Source organism: Sinohyriopsis cumingii, chromosome 5 (assembly GCF_028554795.1).
Source record: "Sinohyriopsis cumingii isolate HCF-2022 chromosome 5, ASM2855479v2, whole genome shotgun sequence".
Classification (NCBI taxonomy): domain Eukaryota; kingdom Metazoa; phylum Mollusca; class Bivalvia; order Unionida; family Unionidae; genus Sinohyriopsis; species Sinohyriopsis cumingii.
The window spans coordinates 19,884,324-19,906,067 of record NC_142965.1 but is presented as its reverse complement, the minus strand read 5'-3'; the positions used below and the strand labels follow the sequence as shown (position 1 = coordinate 19,906,067).

The window sequence follows — 21,744 nt, the reverse complement described above, 5'->3', positions numbered from 1 at the left end:
AATGGCAGAGGTATTGACCTCAATGTAAAACTGAATCAAAGTTACTTCTTACTGGTCTCTGTGACCTCCTTTCAGTAAGATGTACTGACCAATATGCCTATATCCCTAGCTACATAACAGGGTCCAATAAGACCTCATGAACAGATCTAAATGCAAATTTTGGCAGGGTGATGTTGTACTCTTAAAGACACAGCTTCATGAGTAGTATATGGGGGCACCACAGGGACAAGGGGGACGTCAATGTTACATGTACATGGGTTGAAAAAATACCTAAGAAACTGATCTAAATACCAAATTCAATCAAAGCAACAGAAGCAGACATTAGGTCACAGTGTCTACTTATTAAGCACCAAAACACATCTATGTACAAAGGTACCTGGCGCTGGGACTTGCAATACACAATAAAACAACCTAAATGAAAAATGGAACGTAAAACGATGGATAGATATTAGTCTGTATGCCACTATTGCTCTTTGATCCTACTTACAGACCAATAAAACTTAAGCACTAATAAAACAAAAATGAGAAACACCTGTGCTTTTAGAACACAGGCTGCCACCATAGACCCAAGGAATTGATCTATAAAACTGGCTGAAAAGGATTTGCAGTATTTACAACAATCTGTTTCTGCCCTTCTCTTCCTCTTTTTAACTGCAGGGTATTTAAGCCATCTCAGATATTCCCAACATATTCCAGCTGCAGAATGTAACAAAGTATTTTCTTACATAGTTTTGAGTTATTGTTAACAAAGACAAGTCGGTGTCCTTGCCTTTGACCTTGACATCATTGGATGTCATGGTTACAAATTCTGCCAGGATGTATCAACCTGCTAGGCTCTGTAAAGTACAGAAATATAAGCAGTAACTTTTGACTTGACCACAAGGTCATCACATGGGCCCATTTTCAAACTTATTCACAACAGCACGAACATGCTACATAACTAGGTATTTTAAATTGCTGATATTACTGCCTTTGACTTGACATCAAGTAGGTCATTTTATCAAACTTGTTCACAACAGCATGAACATGTTCGGCAGATAATTAGATTTTTTAAATTGCTGATATTAATGTCTGACTTAACTACATGTTTTTAGGACCAGTTTTATATGATGTCTTGTAATGGAAACCTTGCATTGATAGGACCAGTTTTACATCACATCTTTTACTGGAAACCTTGTATTGATAGGACAAACAATATATCACACAAATTTTAATGGAAAATACACATTTTTAGGACCAGTTTGCATCATCTCTATTAAAGGGAACCTTGTATTGATAGGACCAGCAATACATCACACATATTTTAATGGAAAACACATTTTATAGACCAGTTCTACATCACATCTTTCAAATGGAAACCTTGCATTGATAGGACCAGCATCACAACTTTAATGGAAACCATGCACTGACAGGACCTTCTGCATCACATCTTTTAATGAAAACCTTGCATTGATAGGACCTTCTACATCACGTCATTTAATGGAAACCATACAGTGATAGGACCTTCTACATCACATCTTTTAATGGAAACTTTGCATTGAGAGGATCAGCTGCTATACATCATGTCTATTAATGGAAGCCTTGTTTTGATAAACTCTTCGTTCATGAAGAGCGACCATGTTGTCATCCAACCCTTGTTGTCAATCAAAATATTCCAAGTCTTTCAGTAAATATCCAGTGTAAACATGAACATGTCAAGCAGTAACAAGATTTTCAAGATGACAACTGTCACAGCCTACTTAGCTGTCCATTTTTACTCTGGACCAACCTCAAATAAACGTTAATTTTTTTATTACTTTTTTGCACATAGAAGAATAATGATAGCATATACTTATGGACACTTGACCATCACACAAGACCCCACCCCCACCCCCGGTCACAAAAGAAAAAAAATGCCCATGGCCACTTGACCATCACAAGACTTTCCACCACATATTTTTAAAGTCACAAAAGAAAACAAATGCCCATGGACACTTGATCATTGCACAAAACTTTCCTCCATGTAGTTTACAAGTCGCAATAGGTAAAAAAACTTATGGACCAAGTTTATGCACTGCAATAAACAACAACTGCTCAAAGACCATTATATTTTTCTCCACATAAATAGTATGAATTGAAAAAAATTATTCATGGACACTTGACCATTACACAAGACTTTTCTCCACATGGTTGAGTAGCAATAGCAAACAACTGTCCAAGGACACTTGACCATTACATTTTTCTCCACATAATGAGTATAAATTATTTTAAAAAATGTTCATGGACACTTGACCATCACACAAGACCTTCCTCCACATGGTTGAGTAGCAATAGCAAACAACTGCTCAAGAACACTTGACCATTACATTTTTCTCCACATAAAGAGTATAAATTGAAGAAAGAAAAAAGGTTCATGGACACTTGACCATCACACAAGACTTTCCTCCAGATAGTTTAGTGAGTCAGAATAGAAAAAACTGCTCATGTACACTTGTTTATTCCATAAGACTTTCCTATTCATAGTTCAGAAGTAGCAATCACAAACATCTGCCAGTGGACACTTGACCACTACATAAGCTCCTATGACATTTAAGCATTTAAAAAAATGCCAAAAATGTGCGAAAAAGTTAAACTTTGTTGTAATGACCTGAAATACTATTCAGTTCATCTGGGTATGACCATGATAAATACTATTCAGTTCATCTGGGTATGATCATGACAATTTCATAACTCCAAAGTGGAATAGTTTGGGATTTGGGCCAGTTGTGTATGTGTACCGATATACTGACAATCAGAAACAACAAAAACAATACTCACTTCTTCTAATGGGGTTGTGGTGGTTATAAAATAAAGAAATTATATTGTGATTACAAAGTTTATTGTAAAGAAATGAATGGAACGAGTTTCTCTACATATTCATACCACTACAGTGACTGGGATTATTGTACAGAAACCTCCATGGACTGGTACAAGAATCTTTGTTGACCTTTAGACTCAACATTTTATCATTTTCAATCACTTAAAACCCATGTCATGACTTGTGCAATTCAGATAACATGATTCTAACCTAACATTCATTTGTTTTGTTGATCTCAGGGCCTGCCCATTTCAATGAAGATTACATTAAATTCATCAACAAACTGAAATCTGATAACACAGCTATCTGATTGGGTGAAATTCCAGCCAATCAAATCACTGAGGATGAATTCTTGATACAAACTTGCATGCACTTCATTAAGACCATGAACTAACTTTGAACATAAAACCTAGAATGTAAGGACATGAATCTGAAAAAATGGTCAAGGACACTCTTTACAAGCATACTTTGAGGGAGACCTTGGTGTTCATCTGAATATACTGAAATACATTTTTTTTTAAAACTTGCAGTGGGTTTACAAGATCAGAGAAAAATCTGCTTAATTGAATTAGAAAGTCCCTTCAGCAAGTTACAAATACAGTGTTTGCATTGGTACTGTATACAACTGGATATCAAGCGACTTAAAATGGCACCAGGTTCATCAGTAAGATGGTAAACAAGTTCTGACCCTTCATAATGCAGAGCCTAAAAAGGAAGGTCAAGAAAGTGACATTTTAACAGAGAATGATCCTTGTACCCAACAAATGTTTTTCTTTCCTATTTTTACTTCAGCATTCCATTCAGACAAGCCTCTAGTAACTTCATGTCATAATTGTTTCATTGCATATCGTTCAGCTACAGATTTGAATATAGGATACAAGAAAGGATATATTTACATGTACAGCACTATATTTGGGTATTGAGCAGTTTTTGAGAATAATTAGTGAAATAATAACTATATAATAGAAACTACACTACTACCAGCATGAAAACAGTCTACCACACAATTTTGATAGTGTCCTGGCCATACTTAACCATATGCATGGTGTTGCTTACATGGCAATAATGAAACCATCATAAGGTGACAATCATCTAATCCATCTTGAAAAATTTAAGGGAAGTTCTAAGCTGCAGTCAGTCCATATCTCTACCTTGATGAGTATTTATAAATGATTGTACACAAGTTGTGTTGAGCATAACAGATGAACCAAAATTTCATACAAACTGTTGGTCATTGATTTTCCTCAGTGTTACTTTATACTTCTTGGAATTAACTTTGCAGTTAAAAATTCTTTATTTAGTACGGTTTCTAAGATAGTTCTTTGTTGGCCAAATTCAAAAACTAAAACAGTGGACAATATTTTCAAGGGTCTTATAATCCGTAGAATACAAGAGTTCTATAACATTCCAAAAATTCAAAGCCTGTAAAAACATTTATCATCATGTACCACATATTTCAAAATTAATTCAAATAAGCACACGCAAGTATTTGCATACTCAAATCAAAATGATATAAACATTTGTAAACATATAGACCTATGTTTACCTGTAATTAACCTACTTAATAGAAATATAATACACACAGATCTATGATGCTGAAAATGGTGATGGTTACTTTAATAATGAACTTGACTGATGAAAATAAAACACTCGCATATTCAGCTGATAAAAATCAGACCTTTAAAACCAAGCCATAACCTAAGAAAAACAAAATTTTCTGGAGTACAAAAGAAGCAAGCTGGAATGATTTTTTAAAATTACCAAATCAGGTAGGACATACTATTTGGTCCATTAAAACCGCACAGTCCAGACAAGCACACCTACATGTATCCTGTGTCCCATTTCATGCATTCAAAAAGCAATCTACTGCCAGCCTCAAATTCTAAATCATTTGTTCATAATAATCAAGCAGTAAATAATACAAAGGAGTCTCAGGTTTTATACATACAACACGAAACTGTATATGAAAAAATACTTAGTGAAGTAGGAATTATAAACTTAATCTATATGGGGAATACAGGGTCTGTGCTAATTTTGCTGCAGGACCAATTTTGTAAATTTTCACAGCACCAATAAAACTCATTTTCTGATCATCTTGAAAGAAGAACTTGACCACTATTATACAGCCAAGTACAGGAAACATTGTACACACACAAACTTGCGATGTTAGGAGTTTCATATCAATCAAAATACAAGAGTAACCCTTTGACAGATAATGGTTGCACAATATATCAGAAACAGGAGCACCAAATATTTACAAGACAAGAAAAAATCCGACAGTACACAATGGATCCAGCATATAAAAGTTCAATCATGGACTGCATTCAATTGAAAAGTGGGAAAAAAGTTGACCAAGGCCTCCATGTCAATCAGCACACAAATTTTGTTAACAAGGTCATTCATTTAATGAGATAAAGATAACTGTATACTGATTCTTTATTACCATATCCAAGAGTTGGAAAAAAGGTACTGCACTAAAAGTAAAAAACCATCACTGAAATTAAATAAACATGTGGACGAATGGACAGACATGCAAATGGACAAAAAATGATTTGCCATACTACACTTCTGTGAAGACAGGGTCAACAAATCTAGTAATTTATAAACCAATGTAGTCAGTACTGTTGTATGCAAGGATTTACAACTGCAAGTCTAATGTAAAGCATTCGACCTCAAATCTGGTTAAAATTCTTCAGTGCCATATTTAAACAAATAATACAATCGAGCTGGAATTTCTTGTTGCTATTATCCTGAAAAGGCCTTGTATGAAGTCCAATTGTATAACATAGTAATTTCCAATCCTTATTCAACCATCAAGTTTTAAATAGAAGGAACTAACTACAAGTACAGAGAAGTCCTTACAGTATTTGGAAATGGCTCTAAGGCATGGAGTTGTCCCTGATAATTCAGCATACATGTAATATTCCAACAAATTATCATTACTTATTCATGGGGAGAAAAAAAATACTCTGGTAAAATTTTATTCTTGTTGGTACATCATAACATCATTTCTTGTTCAAGTGAATGCTAATTTCAGGTAATTTATTCATACTGAAATATTTATCACATCGGGACTGTTCCAATAAAATATACAATGGACCCAGGAAAGGAACTTTTAGTGTCTTGTAGCGACCCATAGAGGCAGTTTAGAATTTTGTATTAGTTCTACACAAACTCTATGAGTAGCCACAGTGCATGTGTACATTGGTTATACTAACACGAAAGGACTTCTAATAAGAATGTTCTTTATTTGCAAAGGAATATTAGTCACATGTTTTTATCCACTTTCTCCATAAGATACATTTATTTCACAATTATTTTATATAGCCATACAGTATTCCCCCATCCAGCTTAGAAAACCAATATGCAGAGTAAATGTACAAAAATATGGTAGAGATAGGAACCATATTACATAATTACATACAAGGCAATAGTTATAATTATATGTTAATTAAACACAAATGGTTCAGAACAAAAAAGGTAGAAATCCCACGCTATCATTGCTCTCAGAATTCATGTAAGAATACACAAAAACAAAATAAAAAAAGGAAAGTGCTAATATTTATCCACAATGTGGTTAATAATTGTCCAACAAAGAAATTAATCACAGAACACCAGAATTTTAGTAAAGTCACAAGTTACCAAACATTTTTCATAAAAGCAGTTTGTCCATAAATGACCTTCTAGAAATATTTTATTTTTCTTCATCAAGTGTACAAATAAACTGCAACATTTTAAAAGGTTAAAGCAGAGGGAAATCTACCTATGATATTTGCTTGGGTGTAGAACAAAAAGAAGAAAATTACAGAAATCTTCATCAAGATCCTAGACTAATTCAAAGCTGAAGAAATGTCAACACTGTCATAGTCTTCTGTTAATCTAGCATAAAAATACAAAATCAGTTCTACTTTTCATTACCAACAGTATTATAACAATGCACCTGTGTACTACACTCATCAATTGTCCTAATTCAAACTGAAAATGTCCAAAATAATGGCAACAATTTCAAGAGAAGATTGCAGTCGTTAAAGTTGAAGTTTTTATTTTTTGTCATTCTTAAGGCATCAGCTGCATAGCTTTCAATTAAAAATAGGCAGACGATGTACACTGCAATACTAAGGTGCCCTGAAGCTGAAACAAGAAAGAAAAAAATATCATTACTATTAATGAAGTCAAATAAATATTCAATACTCTATTTGTAAACCATCTACATAATTATAATAAAAATGTAAACAAACTTTTATTTAAGTCACTGACCATTTTGAATCTTTTGGTGATGGTACAGGGGCATGGAATTGCATTGAAAAACAAATATCTTGGCCCCCAGATAACTACAACAAAAATTACACTTGCTCCATTTTTAAGACAAAAAATGAATTTTATTCATCATATTTGCTAAAAATTAAAATTTGCTATGAATTAAAATTATCTTGAGATGTCAGAAACAAAATATCCCAGCTAGAATGAAAATCTGAGCTCATCCTCTCTTTAAAGAATAAATGGACTTCCCTAAGAAAATCTAGGTCCAATGAAAACCCATTTAAGTGGATCTGCTGAACTTAACGGGAAGTTAGTCAACAATGTGTACAAAAAAGCATGTATCAATGCTATTCAGGAGTCAATATCATGACCCTATGAGTCATATTCAATTGTTACCACTATGACTACCCTTAGCCCTGCAAATCTGCAGGTGCCCCAACATCATGTCCCTCAGGATCATACTCGAACGTTACCACCATGACTACCCTTAGCCCTGCAAATCAGCAGGTGCCCTAATATCATGTCTCTAAGGGTCATACTCTAATGTCACCATTATGACTATCCTGCCCTGCCAATTAGCAGGTGCCCAAGTCAAAACGTACCCAAATTAAAACATGACCCACAATTGCTTTAAATAATGACATAGTTTGAGTGTATTGTGTTTCTTGACGGATGCAATGGAACTATCTTATCTAATAATCTAGCTTCAAAGCACATTAAGAAAAACATCTTTAAGTTAAGAAGTATCATTTGAATATATTTATGTTGTGCTTTCCTGTGGAGAATATCCTACCAACAGATCTAAACCATGCTTGATGACTGCTTCATGTTTTTTTAACTAGCAATCAATTGCACACATTTCATACAATTATTAGGGTCATTTTTGAAAATTAATTCTATTTTCTATTTCAGAGTAGAAACATATATATACATTTGATGAATAAAAGCTTACTTTTGACTTTTTAAAATATATAAAAATATACGAACACAAAAATAATTTCCATTGCGTCTTTATTTGCATTGCATTCCATTTTTCCATTTCGTACTGTAGTTAAATTTTCATTGCTTTCAATAATTTCCATTGTGTATTCAAGTTATTCCAGCTTAAAATAAAAATGGACAATTCTTTTTCAGTATGCATTGTTACTTTCTCTATTTGCTCTATGTACCCACCCCATGATTGGTTGTACAGTGAATGCTATCATACAGATGCAAGTTACATCATTTTTTAATAACATTCCATATGATATTAAAAAGTATCTCTTCATTCCATAACAGGTGTAAAAGATGGATGAAATCTTAAAATAATAATAATAATAAAGAAATGATGTACTTTTTAAAGTAATGGTGTACTTCTTAAAGCACATGCTATACCATCCAACTCCGGTGTTTTTATTTATGCAGCAATGTAATATTTACATAAATACTTTTTTATAAACTGTATATTTACTTTTGTGTGTGTGTGAACATATTTGTATGTTATATGTACATAATAGAGGGTCTCAAGGTGCATCAGTTCTCATTTGTAACTAACTGAGTCACCTTCTGAAAATAGTCTTTATTAATTTTTTCTCTGTTTGGCTGTACACTGAACACAGTGTTAAATAGTGATGTAATTACTATTTATAGATACATCTAAGTGACTTCTTTTCACATCTAGTCAAACCAGTCAACAAAGGCCATCCAAGTGGAAAGGCAAAACTGGACTTTGTCCACAGGTGACCTCTGTATATATGAACTATCAGGATTGTTGTTTGTTTCTTTATCAAATACCATGCACCAACTCAACTATCATTATCTTAATTATTATTACATTATCATTATCTTAATTATTATTACATTATCATTATCTTAATTATTATTACATTATCTTAATTATTATTACATTATCATTATCTTAATTATTATTACATTATCATTATCTTAATTATTATTACATTATCCAAGTCACTTTATATATACTACTCTGCAAAATCATAAAATACAGACAGATGCTGGGTTTTCTGAAAAGTATGAAACACAAGATAAATGTATCCTCAAAACTTTAATCCATCCTATAAATAAAATCAACACCACCTTAAAATAATCCCTAATCTTAGGATGTTTTATGCATCAAGACAAAACAATAATTTCCTAACTAACTGAAAGCTGAGATATGACTGTAAAAAAAAATTAAGCAGCTCTTTGGCCAGCCAGCTTGTACAAGTTTTTCTTGGAGCCACCCCTGTTTTCAATATCTCCTTTTTTATATATGCAAATAATGGAAAAGCAGGTTTTTAAAAGTTGTCAAGTTGTTGAGACTATATCAAGGCTTTAACTTGCACAGAAAGGTTAAAAACAGGTAAAAATGCACCAACTGCATTTCTTTATTTTTTAGGTTCTTTAGTGAGTTAATGCATCTTAACCCAACAGAAATCTCAAACTCTTGTATACAAAGCTGGAATAAAAAAGGACAAATTAAATCAAATGTCATTTTCTCCCCCACCATGCAGGTGAACAGACTTTTGGTTAATTATATTTGATTGTTTTCATAGCCAGGTTGGATCTTTTACCTGTATTTTTTTTTTTAATCTTGTTTTTGTACTGATCCAGAAATACCACTTGGCTGTTTATTTCATAAAGGTCACTCCAATCACAGCCACTTAACTCTTGCTGACCTGCATGGTGCAACCATGCATATCAATAGTGACAGATACCTGATACAATCAACACTATACTACCAAATGGTAACTGGACTCTAAAAAATCTTGAAAATCAAGGTAGAATAAATTCTGGGTAGTATTAAATAATTGTTTTGCAAACTGTATCTGGGCTTACTAGGAAAGTATACTGGAGGCTAGAAAGCTACGAGCCGACATGCAGCCTACAGCATCACATTTACCGGTGTGATAAGAACATTGGTTTCTTAATGCAACTTTTTTGTACAAACACAATCCTAACACAATCTCTCATTCTCAGTCTTTAGAAGAGTTGCCAAATCTAAAACTTGAGGCTGGCTTCGTTATGGCATCGTTCAGATGCATCATAAAACCAGCTTCAACTGCCATACTAACACATCTGAGCAACTCGCCTGGAAATGTCACTGTGTTTGACCTTAGCTTTAAAGACATCACCATCGCTAAACATAGTAACAGATGCAATGATTTAAAATTATCTTAGCAAGGTAGATACCTTAGTGTGAGGATTAAAGAAAGAGCATAGTTCTAACTGAAAACCAAGGTGTTTACTTAATACAAATCCACATGACAATTATAGCACATTTGCAGTAGCCAACAACATCCACAGGGTTCTCAAAAGATTTCAAAACTGAGGAGTCACTTGACCCTTGACACCAAAATCTCAAGTCCAAATGAAACTATCAGGACTCAAAGCAGACATCTCAAGTCTTTATTTTTGAGCCAATGCTCAAGTTTTTTTTTTTACTCATGGTGAATGAAGGGAAACACGGGGAAAGTATTTTGTAACTGACACTGAAGATTTTTTATAATTACGAGATTTATTCTCCTCCCCCACTATTGTTACTATCTTTCTATTTGTTTGGGGTCAGAATGATCAGTATATAACCATTCAATGAAAAATGAAAAGTTGTATATCTCGCAGTTCACTGCCAAGATTTGATTTTATAAATATCTACACAGATTTTTAGTTTTCATTCACAAGATCACCAACTGGTGACTGCTGATGACATTAATTTCATACTCAACAGGCCCTCAGTAGTTTTCTGGTACAGATTTCCCCTTGAATAATTTTATTTTTCAGAAGATTGGACAATGTCTTTTCACATTATTTGAATGTGGCAATGACAAATCAACCACATCCAGCCTGCAAGAAAGATCAAACTTCAAGTTTTGTTCAGCTTGGTTTTTAAAGTTGCTGACTGCTTTCCATTACTCCTCCAAATGAAGTACATCATAAGGAGAAAGTTTCAGAGATGAACACAAGATGTATTCCCAAGTCTCATATTTCTTAGGCAGTGGTTTTTTTTTAAGTATGGGGAGAAAGCTTGTTTCAGCATTTCGAAAAATTTAACTGAATAAAACATGGATCAACTTCACTTACATGCTCCTCTGTAAACATCTTGAGCAACACAAGAACAATTCAACAATACAACAACAAAAATCAAAGATCACCCAATTTCTATTAAAAGGCATGAAAATGCCATCATGGGCCACATTTGATCCACATAACATCTCATAAAACACCCTCATTTGGCCGTAAACTGTCCAGATTACTACAGTAAGGTAATCAGTTAACAGCTTGCATAAACCTGTCAGCATATGTAATCTGATTACCACACATCATTGCAATGGTATTACATTTATGGTCTCTTGTAGACTGCTTCCCACTGGTTACTGTAATCTGAGCAGAATATGCACAAATATACTGATTTTCTTTGTCTTAAAAAAAATACCTTTTTATTTTTCAAAGCAAAACATTCAAACTATATAATGGTATGTGTCGTAGACGGCATTACATTTTTTAATTTTGTTGCACTGCAGAATGAAACAAATGCTGTATTTCATTTAAAAGTTAAATCCAATCCAGTCATATTGAATCCCTTGTCCTCTAACATAAATATCAAAGATAATCTCAAAATAACCTAACCCTGATTCAGCTATGCCCACCCATGTGTGACATCTGTGGCCTGTTCGACACGATTTAGCTGTTAGTTTTGGCACTTACATACAAATGTATGAACCAAGCTAAAACTTTTAGCAAAACTGACCCACTCCCAAATATATGATGGGACACTACAAAGAAAAATACACATGTATGTACATAGTAGAATTTGACAGCATCTCAGCACAATACTGGTTACATGGTGCTAACTATAGGTAAAGTTTGACCATTTTCAAACTTGACCTATAGCTGGAATCATTCTGAATTTGCATGCAAATCTAGGAAGAAAACAATTCCATATACAAGAAATACAAGATAAAATACAAAATGTACAAGAAGATAAAATACAATAGGTAAAGACGTTCAAATTCTATAATATATACATGAAATAAAAGATTAAAGTAATACAAAATCTGTTTAATATTAAATATTGAGTAACTGTTATCTAATGGAGAGATAATATCAATACACAGTCTTTTGAATCCCTCAAACAGGTTTGTTTTTATATATAAAAAAATGCTCCATGAAGAGTGTTGTAATAGACTAAAACATACCATTCAAAATGGACACCCAGGTTCTGACAAGTGTAATGTAATCAATATAATAAAACCCTGAGACATTTTTTTTTACAACAATGGTACAAGCAATAATGACATTATATAAAATTTATATATAAACTTTAACAAACAACTCAAATTCACACAATAGAGACTTTAAAACAAAGCAAAGCAACCAACAGAACACTTACACGGCTAATACCCAGAGCTTTTCAAGTAATCTGCTATTTTTCCTACTGCTGCAGTTACTTTTCCTGGTTGATCCTCTGGTCCATAAAATCCAAAGACCAATGCTGGAACAAGTACAGACATCTATTACTGCAAAGTCAGATGTATTTGCAAAGGATTCATTTTTAAAGATTTCAATAGTAAAAATCCAATAAATTAAATCCAATATAAAAAACAGTATTGTGGATGCTAAAGTAGACAGTCAAAGCCAACAAATAGCTTGTTCACATAAATATGTAAGGTACTGCTGTGTATTTGCAAATATCCCAATTTCATAATTGGTACTTCTCTTTTGTATTTACTTAATTGTTCAGGTAACTAACAGCTAATAGAAAATTTCACAATAAATTCCAGATTTGTTTAAGAATTATCTTAAAGCTGACCAAAAAAATCCACGTACTGAACGCTACACACTTTTAAAAACAAAGGTTTATCAATAGCTGGTTAAATCCAGCATTTCATTTTTTACTGTCCAATATATGGCAGATCCTGATTTGTCATTCCAGCATCATCTCCTAAGCAACTCCAGTCACGACTCATTATTAACAAATATCTTCTTTTAGAACCTTTCATACCTCTATTTTGTTTGTTTTCAGCCAAATTGTATTGCTAGCTGACACATTTATTTATAAATGTTCTTTTGTTAAGAAATTTGTTTCTTGCAGCATTCTAAAACATTAAATAAACTAATCTTGAGGACTTCAGCGACTTTTGAGACCCAAAATATATGCGCACAACAGCACAAGCCCATGCATTTTCAATAGCCACACATTTTATCAAAGTAATTTACAAATTATTTTTTTTTATTACCTTAGTTTATCTGGGTAACTAGCAACAAAATGAGAATATTTTACTCACAAAGTAGCACACTATGGAATCTTTAAGGCAAAACAGAATTCCTGCTAGTGGCCGCCCTGTCCTCAGGACCTCTACTTACATAATGTCCAGAAATTCTGTTTTCAAACTGTGGCCATAGATTTCTGCATAATGGAATCCTAGATTTTGGACAAATTTAGTGCTGGACATTTTGAAACCAAGCAAAGTGTATCATCATAGTTTCTCCTTTGCCCAGGGAATCGAATATAGCACTCCCTCAATAACTTGCACCTTGATAACTCATGAACCCGCTTATATTGTGGTCAGGCATGGATCCCATTTTTTTTAAACCAGAAAATATTTGAACATTGATCCCTATTGGTTGAAATTTAAGAAAATCACTATCAAAATTGGTAAATGAAACTCTGATATATCTCTCATTTTATCATCGTAAACAAAAGAAAGGACCTGGAAATTTTAATCAACATTAACAACTTTGAATAAGAAGTCATTTAATGTTATTTTCTTTTCAAATGACATTCTTGAAAATTTTGACCAATGAAAATGTCAAACCTGGCAGCATTTGAATAAATTAAACACTTTAATTTTTTATCAAGTGAAATTTGCATTTTACTTCAATCTTTCAGTTCATTTAAGTGTAATCATCATAAGCGAATTTGTGTCCTCTTGTATTTAAGTGTAAAAAGTGTTAATCTACTGTAACAGCTATGTCCGCAAGTGTTTTCTTGAGAACTTAAGTGCCGGCCCTGACTCACTGAAGTCTTGGTTGAATTGTTGCAATGAATTAAAAACTGACATCATCTGCATTAATTGCATCTCTGTATCAAATAAAGGATATGTTAAATGGTATGCAAATCCTACATGCCTAGGATCTAGGGTAGCATGTCAGATGAACTCATTCCAATTGATCGACTGAACACTTATAAATGCAATTGTGTATGTAATACAATGATGATTGTCTCACAAAATAAATGTTGCAAGTTGTTAAAACAAAAGAATCTTGTTTAGCTGTGTAGTAACAGTTAGTCTGGATTCCTGCCTCGAAGACTCCTTGTTTCATACTCCACTACAGCATACCACTCCAGGAACCATACTAATCAACAAAACAAAAAGCAGTCACGTAATACAGAAATGTTTTCGCTTACACCCCCCAGTTTTCCTGATGTCTAGAGGGTATGGCATAATTTCTTTTGGAGATCCTGCAATAACTCATGCCTTCTTATAGTGCGGTCTATACTTTTCACCCTGTTGTGCGCACATTATTGAGGGAGAGGTCTAGGTGTGAAGCTGAAAGAAAAACAAAATGGAAGATATCTGAAATCATCTTACCTTGATTTGTCTTAAACACAACAATTCCAGATGTGCTCTTCTTAAATTGAGCATTGTCGTCTCTATCTACTTTTATACAGATGTATTTTTCACCCTTGTAACTTACACCACATGGGTCACCAGATTTCATAATATTTTCTGCACTTGATATAAAAGTGGCATCAACCTAAAAAGAGAATGATATGCAATAAACGTAAATTGGATTGCTAAATGTAACAATAGGCATGTCATAATTCATCATGTGGGAAAAATCTTTTATGTTTTATCAGGTGGAAAAAAGCAAATTAGAACATGTTACTTTCATTTTGCAATGTCGTTATGTCAAATACATCACACAGTGACTTCTCAATGACTTTCACTGATAGGGAAATTATTCCTCTTTAATCAATTGGTTGAAGGTGGGAGGAGGGAATTTGCATACAAGAACTGTATTAATTATTATATACAATTGTTTATTTTCATTACTGGCACAGGCAAAATAACAAACACATTATACAGTATGCATCAGAACCACGTGTGACTGGAGAAACATTACCACTAATATTGAAAACTGTGCACCTCACCAAGCATAGGGCAGATAATCTATTAAAGTGGCACTACAAAAAGTCAGTAAGTGTTTGATTATAGTGGCTGATGTTGAAGTTGTATATTTAAATAATTAGATTAAGCTTTGCCAACTGCTGCATATTACTGCTGAGATACTACCAGGATTTTATCTACCCCATGTCACCAAAATCAGGGAAATAGAAGAAAAAAGGCAGTAGGAAAATGGCTATCGTTTAATATTTACCAACACATAATTATCTCGTTCTTTCTTCCTGTTACGCTATTAGAGTTTTATTATTCTAAAGACTCAAAAGATGTCTCTCCTATAATTAACTGTTTCTGAGCTTAATCTGTTTCTTGTCCTTTCACAATCTGCCGTATGAACAGACATATCCACAGCCAACAAATTAGGAAACTGTTCTTTATGGATGTTATATACAAACAACTTCCAACAGCTCATAGGTATTCTCTCTGGATTTATCTGCTAAAAAAACAGAATTTTCACTAAAAAGAGCTCTGCTAAAAAGTCACTTTCTTGAATCAGTTCTTTGCTAGCAGATTTATTATCTGTTCCATAATGCTGTATTAGTGTTTTAAGTCCATCGATGCAAAGTATTTTGATAAAATAAACATTCTTACTTTTTAATCACTTTTTAGATTCTTATTTTATATTCATTCAATTATATTAGCCCAATGATTGCTATGTAGTTTGTAGCACAAGATCCCACCAAACATGACTGTTTGGGAAAAGAAATGAATATTGCACTTAAAAAATTTTCAGGTTAAAAATTATTCACTGGTATTTCCAGCAACGCTTTGTGAGCTTCAATCATCTCATATTCAAAAAAAAAAAACTTTTGAAGCTCATTGATATTATTGCCATCAACAGCCTGTATCTGCAGAACAAAACTGTCATCAGAAAATGATGGGTATCATCCTTTTTGAGTGTTCTATGTAGCCCGTATTTTAAACATACAGTGTGACCCCACTATAACACAGTAGTTGGGAGTCATATAACCCAACCGCGCTATATGTAACCAAGTCAGTTAGCTGAAGAAAATGTACCCCCCAAAAAATTGTGGGGGTGGGGTGGGGTAATAAATGCAGGCAGTAAAATATGTGCTTTGTCCGCACAGTTACCATCTTAAATTGATGCACATTAAATGAGAAATACACCTGCAGTGAAAACAGAGAAGACAATATAATAGTTTACTTTAGAGAACCATGAATTGGTACATATACGTGAATCCTGTTTATATATAAATGTCTAATGTATAGCATGAATAGAGTATCAACACCATGTACTCACCTGCGAACCTCATCATATACACTGAATCCACAATACAAGTGATTCCATCAAAAATATGCAAACACACACAGCTTTAAAATATTCAATAATTTTTTAACATGTCATATTGGTCTGAATTCAGCGGAAAAACAGCACAATCACGTAACGAATGACGAAGCACATTTACTTTCAAGTACGTTCCATGTTGGTAAAAGTTAGTTTGTTTTAAGCCACTGTTGGTAGCGTTCATAAGCACAAACGTTTTCCCTACAAAAAGGAAACTTTCACAGCACAGTTAAGGTGTTCCAGTCACATAGGAAAATGCAAAAATCCACCAGATTCCATCACTTTTATTTAAGTCTGGTACTGACTTCCTCTGAAGAAAAGTTCTTTGCTGTTATTGAAAGATTGTAGTCAGCTTTCTTTGATGAAGGGTGCATGTGCTATTGAAATCACAGCTAAAGGACAGCTTTGGAGAACCAAACGAATGCCCATTTGTTATTGTGGCAGCAACATCAAATATAATTGTATTGCATGATTGAGACTGGTATTTTTTCCATTTGCTGAGTACATTTTCATAACAGTCGGTGCTTCAAAGGTAATGTTTCCTTTGAAATTTCAGCAAACTATTTTATCTGAGTACATTTTTAAAAAGGAATTGGCCGTCGTTTAGACTTTTATAGTGACTGTCCCTCCATGCCTACTGAATAAACCAATAAGTAAGATGTATTTTTTTTCCTTTTTACATTTGTGGTAGCAGCGTGATGCTGCCTTCCATGCATGCATCTGAAAATTAACAACAGGTCAATGGACGATAGAGACACAGGTGTTCTGGTGACAGGGATTAGTACAGAAAATGTGAGTGTTCTGAAAGATTTAATTCTGAGTGAAAAGAAGAGGAATTTTACTTACCATCCACATACAAATGTCAGTCTTTGTAAATATATTAATTACTAGCGAGCGACCAAAAATCCGATGAAAGATAGATTACGAGACAATGCCTCGACTGGTTAATCTCCGTTACAAGAAATGTCAACAAAAAAAAGCAGATATTTCACAACATACAGAACTCATGCTAGATGTCAAGATAAGTGGATTGTGATATAACAATGCACTGTTTAAATGGTTTGTCAGTATGGACAAAGAATTTGTTTATGTAACAATAGATTAATTTCAGTGCATCTGATATCCAGTTTGCAGCTTCCTTTCACGGGGCCTCTGAATTTATGTACTCCAAACCAATGGTTGTATATAAAAGTTTAAATAGCCAACAATGTCGCCAATAAATAAAAAAGCCACATGGTATGTTTTGTAGGCAATAAGGAAAAACAATCCAAGTTTGCGACATTGTCGAAGACCCATATGATCCCATAATAAACTTTGTACGTGTTTTTTTCCTACTTACTTTTAAGAAGAAAAAAATACTTTTTCATGTACGAGAAAAATACATATAAAATTTCAGGAGCCAAGCCACAATTGTCTTGTATTATTCATACGCGATCTCTTCCTCAAAATGATAAGTAACTTTGTTATTTTTCGTACTTGTTAAGATTTTTTTTGTGCACAAGAAAAATACATGCATATGACATTTCGGGAGCCATGCCACGACCGTGTTATATCCGAATTCGCGTTATAATGGAGCACGCCATAGCGCGGTCACACTGTACATTTGTAAAACTTTTTGATGAATGCTAGAATCAAAATCATTAAAATGCTCGTTCCAGGGTCCAATTATATTTAGTTAACCAACAATCTATGTCAAGTTGATTTTTAAACAGTTGCCTACCCCAAGAAGATAGATGTCAAGACCTCTACTGACAGCTCGATTTATGTTGCAACAAGCACTTTATGGGTCACTGCATACAAATTGTTTGGTGCACAAAGTACAGTTATAGATGTGTGACTTTAAACAAATTTGCTCAAGTTCTCGTGTATCAATACTTTATAAGCACGTGAATTCATACAAATTTTATGCAATTCATGCATCCTGGAAGCATCCCTATTACAGGTTTCATTATAGTCACACAACTTTTGGTGCACTTCCTCGTTTTTTCCGAGGGGAATTCATTACATGTCAGGGAATGCATGCAATTATGCATCACTGAGAAAACTTTGATTAATCTATACAAAAATAAATTCTCAGATGTCACATGATCAAATTTATTAAATGAAAAATAATCATCTAATTTATGTGCAACTTTTTGGTAATGTTCTTCGAGTACTCAAAATGGGCCTTTTATCTTGGAATGTTGTTGTTGTTGGGTTTAACGCCATTTTTCAGCACACGATAGGCTATACATGGCGGCCAGTATTAATGGTGGAGGAAGAACCCGGGAAAACCCCGGAAAGAACCACCGACCCACGAGAAGCTACTGGCAAGCTTTCTCACATACCCACATTGGCTGAATCTTAGACTCGAACCGCCGCAGACAGAGGTGAGATGGCAGTGATCCGTAACGAAGAGCGCTTTAGACCACTCAGCCACTCGGGGCCCCTATCTTGGAATGAGGATTTATGTGAAGCTGAATCTCTAAAATAATGTATGCAAACATTTCTCATCAGGCAGCCACAAATCATCAGGAAGCCACAGAAAAACTTGTTTAGAACCATTGCAGCACAACATGGAAAAATCTGTCTAACAAGGACTAATCTGGAATATACTGCAAATTTCTTTTACAAGACATTGTATGAAGCAGGCTAGATCTTTTAGCATGGTTGACTGTAAGGACATTAACAACTGCTATGTATCACTGACTGAAGTGGGACAATACATAATTTCATTCCTTACTTATTTTGGTTCAGTTCTTTTTCCAAAGTCCCATTTAACTACCAACTTTATAAGGATACTGTGTCACCATTTCCATTAACCATGCAAACTTAAATATGTTATCTGGCACAACCATATAAACTAGGATATATAATAGTAAACTCTGTGAAATTCTACATTCATTTCCTGTTGACCACTTCTTTCACTAATGTTTCCTTACGCTCATGAGCAGGGCATGTCTGTTCCAGGTGTCAAATTTGGTTTATCACAAAATATTGCATCAGCATTTCCCTTTACCCTCATTTGTGCATCAGAAACCTGAAAATTTTAAATATGACCCCTAGTTCTGAAACCAGGGTTTACTGTTGTACTAAATCTGATCCCCAATTTTAACACCAAAGCAACTGTGGATTCCCAATCTTGCACCCATATGGAAAACACTGCATGGAAAGAAAATGCATTTAGTGTTTATTAGTTGCGAAGCTTCTCAAAACTACTACATTAAATTAAATAAGTTCTGGCTAATGCATTCTCCATCTTTATTTATATATATATATATATATATATATATATATATATATATATATACACACACACACACATATAAAAGAGGTACATGATCTCAAAATAACGTAAAACTGAGTTAATATGGGCAACAAATAATTTTTTTGGTGGGAACTATTTCTGTATAGGTATCCTGCCACTCCATCAGTACTAAACTGAATGTGGACTGCATCTGCCTTTGGTCTTTTATTTGACTTCATCATTAACTACAAACACAAAGAACAAGTTTTCAAACAAAAATGTCACCAAACAAGTTTTTCATTATTTACAGGGCAAAAGGCGTAAATTGAATTTTGATACTACCTTAGCAACTAAACACTGGCGACGATTGCTTAGTTTCGGAAATTCCTTAAATAGTCGTATTTCTGGCTCGCATACCCCGGAAGTGAAGCGTTGCGAATATGGCAGTTCACCCCCACCCCCTTTATTCTTCCTTCTCTCTCCAAATTTGTATATTCTCAGTTTCGCATTCGATATAAGTGTAGCTATACAGCCTCTGCCTTTTTTTCCTTTACGGACCAATAGCAAATAATGTACCCAGGCTTGAAGAATTGAGGTATAATTAAATTCCCTACATACCTAAGCGCCAATACTAGTTGTGAAGAGGCGGGGTTACTGCTGTCAGCGATATGCATGTTAGAGATACACGTGTTAAACTTACATTCACAGAGGCCGATTTCGCCCATACACCTCCTCCATTTATACCACAAATGGCAGCCTCGTTGCATCCTTGGGCCTTCAGGTTATCTATATAGCTATCCCAAGACATTTTCAATAAATTTCTAAGAGTTCTTCTCACCCGACCGAATGCACTTCCTACGCTTCCGGGTAATGGATGGATAAATATTCGTGCGCATAAAACTCTGAGTCAACGAATTCAAGAAATTGTACAAGCAGTCTAATACAATTTTTATCGTACCTTTTTATTTTACATATGTCAAATATCTATTATTTTTCCTTTGAGAAATTGTTAAACAATATATGAAACAGAAATAAAGACCGAAAGAGAGAACTATATTTTGGACGTTTACCATATGAATAATCAAATAATTAGACTGGTTTGATATTCAATTCAATTCGCTGTGAGTTCTCTCTCTCTCTCTCTCTTAAAAATACAAGATATATGTCTTCATAAGAATTAATGACTGATCTGATAATTTTTACTTTAATTTCAGCGAAGAAAATTTATGAAATCGATATTCCATTTGAAGATCTGCGACAAATGCTCTTTTACTTGTTCTTTGGTTAGGTGTTGTACGGCGCAGCAACACAGTAAAATTGCTTCAGTGCCGGGGCGGCTGGAGTAAATCTCGTTGCACAAAGACGCTTCACGGTACTCAGCTCAACTGATCTGGAAAGGGTTATGGAAATGAGAAAGTAAAACTTGATGTAGGAATTAGATATCTCAGTTCAGTTGAGAAAAAAATAGTCAGTTATGCTATCCATATTTTAGGACGAAGATTTATTTTTAAAAGTCGCCGGTAAAGTAAACGCAGTAACTTTAATACATTTAATAAAGAAGATGAGGAGGAGAATGATTATGTGGAGGTGGTGTTGAAGTAGGGAATTAAAGGCCGTTTGAGACAATCTAACGAGTTCTGGTTTACAGGCTCGTCACCCCCTCTAGTTCAAAATCTTTATTTGTGCGCGGAGCCGTCGGTTGTTGTAAATGTTGACCAGCTTCGTTCGAACTCCGTCGTTTTAATCGTTTTAGCTTCTTCTTCCAATGATTTACTGGGTTCCTTCGGCGCATACTCGCACATGCTGTGAAATATATACACGTGGTGGGAGGTCCAGATGCAGCTAAACACAGGTTTAAAAAAAAAAAATATCGCTGGTCTGGAGATAAGCTATCCCAATGTCAACCCCTGCTCTGAAAGTATAGATGGAATTGGCGCTGACTAGTTATACA

General features: G+C 34.1%; 1 protein-coding gene across 1 annotated transcript; it reads right to left on the bottom strand.

The window, feature by feature from the left end:
- Positions 1–6,064: 6,064 nt before the first annotated feature.
- LOC149798741 (profilin-1-like) lies at positions 6,065–20,691 on the bottom strand. Its single transcript, XM_089957620.1, has 4 exons — positions 20,494–20,691; positions 14,668–14,833; positions 12,465–12,566; positions 6,065–6,967 (listed from the first exon to the last, which is right to left on the bottom strand). The coding sequence occupies exons 1-3, from the start codon at positions 20,599–20,601 to the stop codon at positions 12,469–12,471; spliced, it is 372 nt and encodes a 123-aa protein (XP_089813746.1). The 5' UTR covers positions 20,602–20,691; the 3' UTR covers positions 6,065–6,967; positions 12,465–12,468.
- Between the last annotated feature and the right edge of the window lie 1,053 nt (positions 20,692–21,744).

Coding starts and splice junctions, on each gene's coding strand:
- LOC149798741 (XM_089957620.1), bottom strand. CDS start 20,601: ATGTCTTGGGATAGCTATATAGATAACCTGAAGGCCCAAGGATGCAAC. Junction 14,834..20,493: donor CGAAATCGGCCTCTGTGAAT/GTAAGTTTAACA, acceptor TTCTCTTTTTAG/GTTGATGCCACTTTTATATC. Junction 12,567..14,667: donor TGTGTTTAAGACAAATCAAG/GTAAGATGATTT, acceptor TACTTGTTCCAG/CATTGGTCTTTGGATTTTAT.